Source organism: Rhamphochromis longiceps, linkage group LG10, assembly GCF_057381845.1.
Source record: "Rhamphochromis longiceps isolate RC_006_pf linkage group LG10, R_longiceps_female_GT1.1, whole genome shotgun sequence".
Taxonomy (NCBI): domain Eukaryota; kingdom Metazoa; phylum Chordata; class Actinopteri; order Cichliformes; family Cichlidae; genus Rhamphochromis; species Rhamphochromis longiceps.
The window spans coordinates 11,726,353-11,741,156 of NC_140566.1; the positions used below are offsets into that span (position 1 = coordinate 11,726,353).

General features: G+C 40.4%; 2 protein-coding genes across 3 annotated transcripts in view; one reads left to right on the forward strand and one right to left on the reverse strand.

The window, feature by feature from the left end:
• Positions 1 to 5,118, forward strand: part of nlgn2b (neuroligin 2b) — a 73,023-nt gene extending 67,905 nt beyond the window's left edge. For both annotated transcript variants that reach the window (XM_085420164.1, XM_085420167.1), the window contains exon 9: positions 294 to 5,118. In XM_085420164.1, the coding sequence (XP_085276290.1) occupies positions 294 to 1,224 (931 nt within the window). In that variant the 3' untranslated portion in view covers positions 1,225 to 5,118. The remainder of the gene's footprint in view (positions 1 to 293) is intronic.
• Positions 5,119 to 9,888: 4,770 nt separating this feature from the next.
• LOC146660350 (endonuclease domain-containing 1 protein) lies at positions 9,889 to 11,015 on the reverse strand. The gene is made up of 2 exons (XM_085419557.1): positions 10,719 to 11,015; positions 9,889 to 10,497 (listed from the first exon to the last, which is right to left on the reverse strand). Exons 1-2 carry the CDS (start codon positions 11,013 to 11,015, stop codon positions 9,889 to 9,891), a joined length of 906 nt encoding a protein of 301 aa, XP_085275683.1.
• Between the last annotated feature and the right edge of the window lie 3,789 nt (positions 11,016 to 14,804).

Sequence of the window (14,804 nt, forward strand, 5' to 3'; positions counted from 1 at the left end):
GAGATGCCTGTAGAGGCCAAGTTCTTTGCTGACTTGTGCCTCCATCCCAGCTAAAATGGCAGGTTATAAACTTTAGGAGGTACATGACAACACAAAAGCACAAGGATGACAACAACAAGCATAAACCACCTGCAGTAAAGCACTTGAAGGTTATAGAGCGCCTAGTAATTTGCTATTCTTTGCTCTTTTACCCTCAAATGTCATATCAGTTCCTTTTTTTTGGTTGACTGACTTTATCAAAGCAAATATAAGGTTAGGTTTATAGCCTAATAATTGTGTCTTGTGTCATACAGAGACCCTAACCTACCAGTTCCTCAGGACACCACGTTCATCCACACTAAGCCTAACCGATTTGAGGAGGTCATCTGGACCAAGTTCAGCTCCAAGGACAAGCAGTACTTGCATATTGGCCTGAAGCCCCGTGTCAGAGATAACTACCGCGCTAACAAGGTGGCTTTTTGGCTGGAGCTGGTACCGCACCTCCACAGCCTTCACGAGGAAATCATTAACTCCATCACCACCCGTCTGCCACCTGGAGGCACCAGCCGCTGGAAGGCCCCTCATCCTGGCACTCGCTCAACACGGCACCCTGTGGTCTCTACCTACCCGCCGGATCCTGACCCTGACAGTTCAGAGAGGCCCCGCTATCCTCCCTTCCCCAGCGAGACGAGGGACTACTCCACCGAGCTGAGCGTAACGGTAGCTGTCGGCGCCTCGCTTCTTTTCTTGAACGTGCTGGCCTTTGCCGCACTTTACTATAAGCGGGACAAGCGCCATGAACTCATGCAGAGACGCCACCGCCGACTTTCCCCGCAACGCGGCACGACAATGGGCATGGGTGTTGGCATGGGAGTCGTAGGGGCCCCACCGCACAACGACCTAGCGCTGAGTCAGGAGGAGGAGCTAATGTCACTGCAGATGAAACAGCAGAGGGTGGAGCTAGAGCATGGGACCCCCTTACCGTCCCGCGGTGTCCACGGCGACCTGGAACCGCTGCGGCCTCCCGTGTGCCCACCTGACTACACGCTGGCCCTGCGGCGAGCGCCCGAAGATGTGCCACTGATGACAGCTAACACCATTACCATGATCCCCAGCACCATTAGCAGCATGCAGCCCCTTCACCCCTTCAACACTTATCCCCCTGTCCCAGCCCCGTCTACTACACCCGTCCCCAGCCACAGCAACAATGCTCTGCCACACCAACACTCCACCACCCGTGTATAGGACCAGGCACAAGCTCTGCTACCCCACTCTGGGCTTACAGAGATGCACCACACAAACTGCTCCATCCAAACTCCACCTTCTCTTCTTCTTTACTCTACTTTTCTCTTTTCTCATTAAGCCCTCAACTAAAGCTGCAGTTTGTAAGATACGAAGCAGTGAAATACCTCTAAACTGTAACCGTAACTCAAGGTGGGGGGGGGGGGACTTGATTAAGAAAGGTCCTTTGCCAAAACACCGTCATACTAGATGCATACCGCTTTTCCCCGTCAACGCGCTTTCAACATCTGGTGCTTTGGAGAGCCACCAAACACGCAGCTTTAAGCTTGTAGCTCTCGCAGAGGGTTCTCAGGCTCATCAACAATCAGTCAGACATGTATTGTGGTAGCTCCGTTGTTTTGCGCATGTGTTGTTGTGTCAGTGTAAAAACTATGTTTAACGCCGAATGCAAATATTCATTTTCACTCATTTAGCAAAAAAGATAAAACAGTAGCGAGCAGCTTTGTTTGAGGCAACATATGTCCCGACAAGCTGCCTGTCATGAAGCGTTGATTCCCTGAAACTTACAAATTGCAGCTTTAAAGGCCCAATCTGGAAGTGAAATTTGGCACCCTGTGTTTAGCACTCTGTCCCAACAGCTGTCCCTCCTTTGTGATTTTTGGGGATTATTGTTTAGCGTGAAATGTATTTGACGGGCCTAGAAGGAAAAGGGGTGGAATCCACTGGATGGCGAATCACGACTTTTTAATTTTAAAATGCGATTTTATTAATTAGACATATATTTACTGGTTTGTTTGTTTGAGTTTTTTCTTTTTTTCTTTGGTTGTGATGCTAGCTGAATAACATAAAGCATCCCATGGAGATTAAGTTGCCCACGCTTTAAAAAAAAAAACCCAACCAAAAACAAAAGTGCATACTCACCACTGCTGCTTTCAAAACATTTCCAGATTGAGGCCTCAACTGTGGGGCGGTACAGGAAATTACTGAATCCCACTCACTTTGTGGGATGCAACCTGGAATCCAGGCTGCCCATTAGAAGTCGCTGCATTTCAGCCACACACACTCTAATCACATCCATTACATTATTTATCTTCATACCCACAATCTCTTTTGTCTCATTTAACCGCTTCTCTCGTTCTCGCTCTTCATCTGCCCTTGTAGCTCTTTTTATTAAAACCATCGACATAATCCATCTGCATTCCTTTCCTCTTTCTTGCAATCACTTCTAGACTCTCTTTTTCCTTTTGGAGTCTTTTATACAAAAACACAAGTGTAAATGATGTATTATTAATAAATTGTAAGGATATGAATGAAAAAAAAAAGATATTCTGATATCTCGTTTTTACCAGCATTCTTGGTGCCAAGTACTGTGATAAAGTTCCTCTTTTACTGGCGTCCAGTGGACCGCCTGGAGAGGTCCACCCTGACTGTATCTTACAAAAGGAATTACCATAAAAAAAAGTGCCAACCCCTTCATCTTTAGTTTTGAACCACACACTTTTTTTAAAACTTTTTTTTTAAATTCCACTCAATGTTGCACTGTGGCTGGTCTCTTCTTTAAAGAGAAATCAGATTCAATATATCCTCTTTTTCTTTTCTTTTTTTTAAGGAGTTTTATTAACAACTTTACTGTGTGGGATATTTGTTGCATGTTTGGATTTTTTTTCTGGGTTTTTTTCTAGAAGTTAGCTTGTCATTTTGATGATTTGCCATTTATTTTATTTTGAAAATCTTTTCTTTTTTCTTTTTAATATCCCGTTTCAATATCAGCTGCACTTTGTGGTACTTCAGAAAGTATTAAAGTATTAAAAGATGAATATTGTGTAAAACTATGATTATAACAAAGAGAGTAAATATTTCCTCTTTATTTTTTTCATTCCCTAACACACCGAGGCTGTGCTGCAAAAACTACAGGAAAGACTGATGAAAGCCTTTATAACCCCCACCCCCTTTTTTCCCCCCTTTTTTTTTTTTTTTTTTTTGCTGTTTCTCTTTATCTTTTGCAATGTCGAGCTTGCACAGTCACTGTCTCTGAATCAACCTGAAGATAGCACTTTTTTTTAAAGTTAGGGAAAAAAAGAAATGACTACTTTACACAAAGAGTATAAATAAGGTCTTTGTCTGTGACTGGACATTAACCTCCCTCCTGCTTCAAAGTCTTTGAGGACTGCCCGACAGTTATCTTTTTTCCGTCTGCTCTTTTGTTGTCCCATGTTTCTGGCTTTTGCAAAAGGCAGGAGAAAGGATAAGATGTATTTATGGTCAAAAAAAAAAAAGGTGAGAGAGCCTTGTATGCGCGTTTCACATCTTTCGCACAATCCAACACGGACACGGGTCACACTCTGGACAATGAGGAGGAGGAGGAAAAAAACAAAACAAAAAAAACAAAGCAAACTAAACAGAAACAGTGACATTAGGACAAACGCTGGACAAACACAGTGCCGATGACGAAAATAGCGACAGTACGATCCGTCAGTGCGCAGAGGATACATTCTGAAAACCCAGTTTAACAGACATTACTCACACAACATAAACCGTGAACGCAAGGTGAGCAGGATCCCCCGTCCTCTTCCTCTCTTGTCCCCCTCCTTCCTTGTCATGTCCCGTCTGCTTAGGATAACCACACTCTGGAGCCAGACTGCCATCCCTCACGCTGGACTGGAGCAAGCTGCGAGGACAAAAGAACAACAACAACAACAAAAAAAGAACCCACCCAAAAAAAAAACAAAAAAAGGAAAAAAAGAACCCAACAACACATAAAAACAAACTGTACATTTTTTTAAGTGTAAGCAAACAAAACTGGAATTTGTAAATATTATGTTTGTCGTTTGGTTTGACTGACTGGCCGGATCTTTTCTTTGTGACAACAGGTGCAAGTTTTGGTGACTTACATGGTTTTCAAATATGTTCGATTCTCCTTTGTTTCCTTGAACTCAAGGTCAGGTTCCAGTAGGTTGTATGGGCACAGCGTGGTTGAGGGCAGCATGAACATGAAAAAGGAATGTCTACGGCTCAGGTTCGCATAGATTGTGATAAAAATAGTCTTTCCTAAAATGTGACGTACAGGCCTGACACTATTCCATCAATCATGAAGGCAGCTTTTGAGTGAAATGAATCCCTTCATTGGTTTAAAAAAAAAAGAAAGAAAAGCCAAAGAACAGCTGTGGAGAACACACGAAAAAGGAGGAAATTGAGAAGATTTGTGAAATGAGGCTTGGAAAAAACAACATGTTAGTTCTTTAAATATGCTCAAAAATAGAAAAAAAATGATTTTTATTTTTTATTTTTCTTTGTGATGCTGTTGAATTTACTTGTTAGTGTCTCACATTGTCTCGGGCATTGTCATACAGTATAACCTGTAATTGGGAAGTTGTGAAATCCTTTGTATTCTTTTAGTCTAATTTCAAACTCTAGTAACCACGGTGGTTGTTTTGCTACCTTTTTGCAATCTTGTCTGCACATTGAATTTTGGGGATTATTGATCCAGCTGTTTGTTAGTGAGTTTAAGTTAGCCACAGCATAAGAAAATGTGTGTTTTTCTTTCCTTCTTTCTTTTTTCCTTCTTTTTTGGAAACAAGGGATTTGGACGAGCCAACAGATAACGGAAGCACACTCACCAAGTTTACATGTTTACACTACAGTTTTGATGTTGGCTTAAGGTAAGGGGAGAAAGTATTACACCGATCCAAATATCTTCTTCTTCTTATATAAGATTTAATGCCAGAAAGGTAAAGTGAAGGCTTGCACCTGTTTGTCTGTTTCATTTGATTCAGTAAAACCTGCTTGAGGCTCAAGAGACTGTGAGAGAGCATAATGACCAGAAGGGGTTGAAAGAATTAAAGTTAATATTTCTATTTCAAATAGAGGCTATTACACACTGTATGTTGTGTATCTGAACTGGAAAACATTAAAAGACATTCTTAAACAAATGCTGTGCCATCGCTTTTATGACATGGCTGGGTTTGTACTGCTAAAAAGGTGTTTGTGGTTTGGCCACTGGGTGGCAGAGGAATTCTGCAGCATGTGAACACAACTTGGCTTCCTAGTATTTAAGTATCGCATTAGCAGGCAAATTCTAATTTACAGAAAGACAAAACATGGCGTCATTTTAGCCTTAGTGTAAAAAAGATGTTAGTTACTCTGATGTGAAGTTTCCGAAGTCCATTTTGAAGTCTGGAGAGAAGCATGTCTGCTATTGTTTCCACTGTTGTAAAAATAATTGGATGTGGCAAGGACAGGCAGGTGTAACTGTAAATCTGCATTCTCATTGGCTTCCAGTTTATGATTTACAAATTAGTAGACCATGAGCAGTTTTGTTTGTTTGTTTGTTTTTAATTTGGTTTGACCCAAAATGAATGAATGAGCCAATAAATTTGCCCGGAAGGTGTTTATAGTAGTCAAGATAGAAAGGACCAGAAGCTTTTTTTGCAGCCACAGCCACCTGCTGACCTTCAGATAAAATGCGAATTTAAAGCACTTCCTCTTTGCCTTCATATTTTGAACTAAAGCTTCAAAGTTTCGTCCATGTTTTAGATCATCTATGGTTAGAGTGAGTAAAAATTAATTCCTGGATTTCAGATTTAGTCACTGCCAAGAACCTCTGGTCTGGTAAAAAAAAAAAACAAGAAACCAAAAAAAGCTATTTAGCTAGTAGTTATTTAGTAAGCTAGCTTAGTTTCATGCTAGCTAGCTCAGTTTCTAGCTTACAGTACTTAATGTTTGCTAACAGATGCAGAACTCCTGCCGAAAGAATTTGACAATGGAAAGAATCTGACTAATGTAAAACTTCAAAAAGGGGTTAAGAAGGCAAGAAAAATAAAGAAAGGAAAAAATTACAGAGTTAGTTGCTAGTGTTTTTGAAGGCATGTATTGTCCCACTAGAACAATAAAATAGAACAGGTCAAACATGCCCTATAACTTCACCTGGGTCCTGCAGTCATTTGTAGGTTTTAAGAACTGTCTACAAGACCAGGGTGGATAAATATAATTTTATCTTTAACGGACTCAATCAGGAGAAAACAAATGTATGTTTGGTAAGAAAGCTACATCTAAGATGAATTTGAATGTAAGGAATGTGCTTAAAAACATTATCTTTTGCCTTCTCACTTCTTCCAGTCCAACATTTTGATTGTATTCTTTAAACTTATCAAAGTGACTATGCAAAGCATTATTTTCTGATTCTATTTGTATTATGATATATCTATATTGGACATGAATATTACCATTCGTGACCCTGTATCAGGTTTAGCGTACGGCTAGTTTTTCATCTGTAGTCACCTAGCATTTTATGTCTTCTTTTAGCTATATTTTTCAGAGTGTAAACTCTGGTTCATTGTTTCCTTTCTGTTTCTGGTACCAAGAAACTACTTGAGTTTCTTTAGGGTGTTTCAAGGTTACATAAGTATTTTATTTAAAGACTTTGGACACAACTCTGTTTCCCTGTCTCGTGTTTTTGTACTTGCAGGGTGGCCAGTTCTGTGGTGTAACTGTCCTCGGTGTCATTCAGCTGCCTCTCCAGTGAGTCATTTGTGACACATACTGACGACAGTCCTGTTTTCCACTGCACCTGATAATGCTGATGTCCTCTTTCTACACTGTAGTGTTCGTGATCTTGGCCAGGGGTATTGCAGGAGAGAGATGTTGCACTCATAGAATTCTTAATTGAAATCTGCAGAAGAATTGAAAAGTAGTAGCACTTTTTAGAATTTTAGATAGTAAGATAAGTAAGACTTGGATAAAACCAAATAGGGGAAGAGGATGAAGTCTGCTAATTTTTTATTTTCGAAAAAGATTTGACAGGTAATTCTATATATGTAGAATGTCTACTCACATCATTGCCAGTATTGACATCACTCACCATGGTTGGTTGAAGTTCGTTCATTTTTTCTTTAATTTCAAAGGAGCAGTTTGTTAATTGGCATTTGTGTGCATCTCCTTTTCTGTTGTGCCTGTGTGGTCCAGTTTGTGACAAAGTTCATTTAAAAATGTGCTTCAAAATAACTGCTCAAATAAGTGCCTAGAGCCATTTCAATATGCCTTGATTTAACTTCACCTCAGAGGGTAATGTGCTTTTTCCCATCCCTTGGGGACATAGAATGGAGTGTCTCCAACTTTAAGGACTCTTTATTCGTCATATACCTTAAAACCAACCTTCAGTGTCTCCCTCCCTGCTCATTTCTCATTCCCCAACTACATCACACAGCCTCTACCTTCTTCAACCCTGATTTCTGCTTTATTCAAACATAATGATGATGAGACTATCATAACCATCATATTACTTCTTAGTTGCAAAGAAGATTTTCATTATGATAGATTACAGTGTGTGGCAGCATAGTACCCGAGTCAAAAAATAAAACACAATTCTTTGACATGTTTTAGCTCTGCCACAACACTGCCAAGCCGTGCCACACATGCACCAAAATTAGAGCTCCAGCTAATTCTGTGCATTCTGGTAGATAAACCAATGCTTATCCAGCACACATGGTGTAAAAACCATTGCCTTTCGCTGACTTGGTTTTGCAGAATGCTCATCAAGCAGAGATATGGCTCTGTGTAATATTCGGATCCTCGTGGAAATGTCCTACTGTTAGTCTGCCATTTGGAGGAAAAAAAAAAACTCTGGTTCATTTTTGCAGTAATGCTTCCAGTCTCACCACGCCATCAATAGCTGATGAAACCTTCTTCTTAAAAGTATAAGGCTACTCATCATTATGTTAAATAAACAGGAATGAACACAAACTGAGCTCTGATTGTGGTTGAGTTCATTCACATCCAAATAATTCTAATTTCAAAGCCTGGCATAACTTGGCAGTGAGGGTTTCATGCTAGGAACTGTCCTCTCATCTGTTTATTCAGCTGCTGGTACACAATAATTTGTTATTACAGCAAATACACCAGACTAATGCACTACTTTAGTTGGATAAAGCTAGCGGAACGCTTTCCATTCATTCAGGTCCTTATGTGAAAATAAAACCTCCTTTGCCAAAGGTAAATTTCTTTGGTATCAGTGGTCAGTAAATGGTTTAAGAACTTGTTGCTCCTATTTTTACATCTCCCCCGTCAGATTTATTCTCCAATCAACTGATCATCTTTTTTCCAATTCCACTTTTGGCACTGTAAGTGAAACACCTCGAAATCTTTACAGTGGACAAACAAAAAGGACAGATCATTGTTGCGCATAATGCTTCCTGCAGCTGTGTACAGGCTTCCGTGTTCAACAGTTTTAGATCAATATATAGGAATTCCATAATGAAAAGCCTGAGAACTCAAACTGGTATACAATATATTTAACAGGTTTACTAAACATCATCTTCATCATTTCTTTTATCTCAAACACCACATCCTTATTTATACTTTAACAACTGCTTTAATGAATACACCCCACAAGGTTTAGTATAATTCATAAATACATATCACAGCTGTTTAGATGCACATTAATGTAATGTCAGGTCTTTTGCTCTCTGAATATACTCACTTGGATGATGTTTTCTGAACCCTAAGTTTTTTTTCTCTACACTAGATGGCAGCATTGAGCTAGAAATTATAGAGAACACATCAAAACTTTTTTTTAAAGGGCATCTTGTACGAGGATATCTTTACCAACACAAAGACAGAGCATTGCCTTGTTTTTTGAATGTCCTCAGAATGATCAAATTTAGATTGTTATAGTTCTGGTTTTCAATTTGAGAACTTTACTACAAATGTGGGTTTAAAAAAACATATATATATTCAAAAGTCTTTTATTATTTGTAGGTTAACTAACCGATTAAAGACGCTAAAACCCAACAGACACCCATAAAAGTCAAATCCAGTTTTTATATCTGGACAGACAATGAAACTTGCTCCACAATATACCACAGGGAGGCTATTTCTGATCTAACAACACCCTTTCTTTGGCATTTTACAAGAATTTCAAGTAAATGACTCCAGTGGACAGCTGTTGTAGTGTAAGAGGAGCCTTTATGTCCGAAAGCACATTTCTGATTCTTTTTGCTGTCAGCTTTAAAACAAGAGCAGTCTGATAATGAATGCCTCTGCAAAAGCTGAAAAATTCCCTCTACACCATGAATGAGTGCCGCGATCTGTCCAGGAGCAGATATTTGTGTTATAATTCTTGAGAACATCAAAATCATGTATTCCAGTTGTTTTCATTGCAGTTGGATATGACATGCAGTATTCAGTGTTAGGATTCGGGTAAAGAATCCTTTTTGAAAAGTTCATGTATCTGCATCCGGATTAATGCCAAAGTTAATGATAGCCTTATTGAAAACTTTTTACGCAAATGTGTCCATATACTTTTGAAAGTGGGGTTCAAAGATTAGTATTTTACACAAAAGCAACACAAACTCAGTTTGGGATATTAGATTAGGACAATTTATTAAATGAGCCAATTCCCATAGCCTTCCACACAAGATTACATAACTGTATTGCAATCCTTTTCTAAATAGAGTAGTCCTCCTCTAAAGCCTGAAAACCATCACCCAGAACATTTTTATTGAATGAAGAACATTTCATTTTATTCTGATACGGACTCCTTTCTTAGATAATATCTTGCAGGACAAAATTTGAATTACCTTACTTCTGCTATCATTGTTTTTATTATTGTTAATGGCTGCTGTTAGGCTACATAAACCCATATGCACACAGAGGATGTAGCTGAGATAGCATTCAGATGGTGTGCTGCAGATAAAGAGGAAGGGGTGAGGGAGAGACACAGTTGTCGTAGAAGATCTGAAGGTTGGTGTCGACTTCGATGTTATTTCTCAGAAACATTTCAAGCTCCAGGACTGTCATCTCGTGGATGCTGTTGCCCTCTTTGGCGTTTTTGGCTAGGGCTGCATGGGATGGGAAGAGAACGCGAACGTCATGGGGCGCGTTGCGGTCATACTCGGTGCAGCAGTAAGCAGACCACACATCTTCGGGGATGGCCACGCGGTTCTGATTGTTGCGACGGATCATGTTGCCCCTGGTGGTCACTCCGGTGACAATGTAGGCAGTGCCACGGCAGAAGTTGTTAAGGCGCACCCGGATCCGCTCCTCGTACTCTCGCCAAGGCCCGATGTTAAACTCTCGTATCTCTGGGACCACGTTGGTCAGTGTGTAAGTGGCAGCGCGGTCGTGTGGACTGGACTGATGCTGGTCTGGGTTCAGGTGACCTCTTTCATAAAGAACCACATCAGAGTAGTCATCCAGCACTGCCTGGCTGTCCTCAAACTTCATGTGCAGGTAGCCAGTTGGGAAGGGCAACATGTTCCCATTGCCATCGAGCTCTGCCAGCTGGGGAAATGAAATAAAACTTAAAGCAGTCTTTAACATGCCAAGAAATAGCACAAGATACCCAATAAAAGTTCTTTATGCAAGGCCTTTATGTCCCTTTTTCTTTCCAATTTTGGCTTCCTTGAAAGCTTCTTTTTTAACAAGTGTGGAATATCTCATTAGGCAATGGTTAAAATTCAAGGATTAATGAATGAAAAAAAAAGTATTTTTGAAACACTAACCTGTGGCTCGTACATCCAGGGGTAGTCCACACGTCTGTCTCCCTCAGTTTTCTTGAAGGTATAAGCCGAGTAAACTGGGATCCTCTTAGAAGGATCGTACAAGGTCACATAACGGGGTTTGTCAGCATATCGCTGGCAGATCTTCTTCAGTTTGGTGTCGACAAAACCCCGCGGCGGAGTCCCCATATAGAGGGAGTCCTTGCATCTCTCCACATGATTAAAATCTTGAACAACTGTTGCTGATGTGAGACTACTGATTATAAGAGCACAAACTAAAGGCAGCTGCAGGATCTCCATGGTCAACGTGTCTCTTCAATGTCTCGCACTGTGCTCTCTGCAGAACTATGACAGCGTAGGGTGTACGGTTAGGATTTAAATGTCACACAGCAGATAGGCAAAGCAGGAAGTGTGTGCGCCAACGACAGGCCTTCTAATGGATGGTGGCATTGATATGCAGGTTTGCTGCAGTATAGGTCAAACATACAGTGTTTAAAGCTTATGGACCTGTTGTGGTTAGGTTAAGTGCATCAGCTATATTGACTTTTAAGCTAACTATCAAAACTTTTTTAATGTTCTTAATGAAGTCGTGGCTTGATTTTTGAGACAGAGGCCAATATCATACTGATGGCCTAATCAAATAAATTCAAAGAGGATAGCTAGGATGTCACAATGACTTATTTTTCCCAAGAAAAACTGTAATTGGTATTCACTCTCGCATAAGCCCGAGGTCTGCTGAACGATAATGAAACAGAGGACACTGGAATGTATTCAGGAAGATGCTACTGGAGGAATCCTAAAATGCAAATCCATCTAATCTATGTTGGCGATGAACAAAAGGCTCACAGTCCAGAAAAAGGCACTACGTATACACGTTTCGCAGTAAAGTACTACTCACCGTGAAGCATGGATAAGCCAGAGGCATGAACAGATAAAGGATGGAAATTCAGCTACATAGTGACACTTGGTAACTATGTCATTCTCCTGTATAGCTGAAAACAATAGTTAAACTAGAGCATAATGACTTGGACAAGGATAATCGAGTGTCTATAAGCTTTGGTACCAAAGATGGTATTGTTTTTAATACATATAGCCAAGAATAAAAAATTCGAAATGCAAGTTTTGTGAGGACACTGGAGCAAAAGTACTTCATAGCAACTCAAGAAACTTCCCTTGCAGTACAGTGCAAGTATTTCTTAGCAAATGGCTCAGTGTTCTGCCAAAACGGCTTCGGCACTTATTTTGGCAGCTCACTGTGTACAGAGCGAGTAATCCATCTGAAGACGGCGTCCTTTTTCCAAAGTTTTTTTTTCCTCTTTGTCCTCTCACTTATAATAACAGCTTTTGAACCTATATTGCATATTCTTTATTTTTTACTGTATATTTTTCTTCATCCAACTTGTTGTCAGCCAGTATTTGATCACAGGCTCTCCTTATCAAGCTCACTTGAGCCTGTTTTCCACCTCATAAACATATCAAGCCACCGCCCACGTGTCCCGTCAGAGGTTGTTTGCTTTAATTAACCATGCTAGGATAAAGATTAACATTTGATTCAGGGTTACCTGTACCCACCTTTTGCAGATGGAAAGAACTGGAAAGTGTGTGAAAAGCTCAAAGTTACGGATGTGCAGCTGAGGCGTCTAAAAGCTTTGACATTTACTGTAAGCTGCCTTTTTTTATGACAATTTGAATTATCTCAAAATACCAGTCCAAGGAGCTAGATGGTGACGGATTCTGTTATAGCAATACAAAAGCATACAAAAAGAGCAATTCATGGAAAATGTTCGTTCATATTCATATTTTAAATATAGACAAGTGTATTGATTTTTTCTCTCTCATTAAAATCAGTTCAAATGAACACACTTAGGCTTTCGGGGTATGTCCAATATGAAGTGATGGGAACCACACATGTAAATAATGTGCGATGCAAAGCAAATAAAAGGAGCTACACGTCAGCGGCGGGAGTTTGTGGAGCTGTCCATACTGCCCTCTGCCAAAGTCGGTGTTATGCAAATGGAAACTGTCAAATTAGCCGGAGCAACAATCCTTCACTGCCCTAATAAGTCAATTTGAGTGACTGAGTGTTGTTATTCATTGAGGGACCAGCTTGCCTCTCTGATCTAATCTTGAGTTATGACAATCATAACTTATGTAGCCGGGGCTGATGATGCAGTTATGTGAACGGACATTTTTCAGCTGTCAGCATTTTTACCAATTAAAATTATAAATCCAGACCAAGTGTGTAGTCCCGGCTCCACTGCCCTCTGCTGCTCTTCGAGGGAAACAGAAACTCCAAAGTACCGGTCTGGTTCCCTTCATAGAAAAATGGTCAGTGTGATGAAACTGTGCTGTCAGATTGTGAATTTTGAACAAGGCTCTAGCTCAGCAGAGAAACCCATTTAACAGAGAATCTTATCAGCCAAAAATGATACTGTTAAAAAAAAAAAGCTTTTGAAACAGTGCTAGATCTCAGCCAGCAGGCATCCTTCCGCCTGCCTGACTGCATGTCTGTGTGTCTCTTGGGGTGGATCAAAGAGGGCAAGAGTACTTTTCATACAAAGTTCTTTACAAACATGAAGCATCACTGTTTCAATGATGCTCAGACAGGCAATGAACATGTGATCAGAATACAGGAAGATTGTGTATGGCTGTTGAGTAATTTAATTACAAATGAAGTGCTTTATGATGGCTTATTATTGATGAATAAATATATAATGCAGTACATTAAAGCAATTCAATGTATGACACACTTTTAAATACAGATTTATTTAACCTTTATGATACAGGTAATCCCACTGAGACTCAATGTCTCATTTACAAGACAGACCTGTTTTAAACAAACATAAAAAATACAAAAATAAAGTAGTTAAAAATGTTTGCACAATCATATTAAAAACAAGAGTGATTCCATAAAACATAGACACACATATATTTACTAGTGATAATGCATTTATAGCATCAAACTGCTCTAACGTACAGCAGTTTTGCCATTATGTAATACTGCATATTAGCCACATGGAGGCACTACAGACTCGTCTCTTTTGTTTCCTCGTGCCCTCTCTCATGATAACTGCATGAAATCACGTTTATATATATGGTCATATGATGACAAACTGTTTTTAATTTCCAGTCTTTGCTTTTGTTTCTCCACTTTGTGCATCAGTGTATTATTGCTCCGTTATAGTCACGGTAAACTAATGCATCACAAAGTTTAAATTACATCCACATTTACACGAACTACTTTGAAGATGACAGACAAGACTGCAAAGAAGAAAAAAAGTTACAGGACTGAGAGTTTATGCTCCCATCCACTTGAGAACAGATTGTAGACCTTCATTGAACCGCCAGGGGGCACAATTTAGCAGGTATTGCTAGCCTGTGAGACTTTCCCCGCTTAGTTCTGCAGCAAAGACCGCTCATTGGTCCAAACACCCACATGGGGTTGAGCCCTGACCAATAGACTTTGAGCTGATCAGGGACTGTTGCTAAGGCACTTCGGGGGGGGGGAAGGAAGAAAAAAAATCTTCCAGCAGTCTGATTCCACCTTTTCACTCTTTACATTTGTCTGGCTGCTCGTCCTCTTCATCTCTGCCTCTCACTTTCACTCGCAGCTGAGAGGTCTGCCTGCTCGTTATTGGTCGCCGACGGGTGAAACGAGCGGAGAGGAGTGAGCGGTGGCTTTGCATTGTTAAAGCCACAAAGACAAGACCCTCCCTTCATGAACCAAAAGCTGTAGCTCCACCTCCCCTCAGTTATCCTGTCACTTGACATTTGAGCTCAGCCAACGCTGGCTAGCCTCTCTGTCACCATTTCACTCTGCTTCACTTTCCAGCGCACCCAGAAAGACAACACCGCGGGTATTGAGCCCTTACACGGTACACACTGAAACTGTGCTTCTGTGAGCCTTTGCGGGGTTTTTTTTCAGTGTTTTGGGGGAGGAAAAATGTTGTAACAAGAACACATGAGATATGTCATACTGGTGTAATATCTCTCTCCCTCTTTCTCTCTCTCTCTCTCCCTATATATATATATATGAAAGGGGGACATGATAAGGTAAACGAGTCGCCAGTCTATTTATGCATAAATACG

Excerpts from the sequence above, each read along its gene's own strand:
- LOC146660350 (XM_085419557.1), bottom strand. The coding sequence starts at position 11,015 with ATGGAGATCCTGCAGCTGCCTTTAGTTTGTGCTCTTATAATCAGTAGT. Across the intron at positions 10,498-10,718 it reads CCTGGATGTACGAGCCACAG|CTGGCAGAGCTCGATGGCAA; the intron begins GTTAGTGTTTCA and ends TCATTTCCCCAG.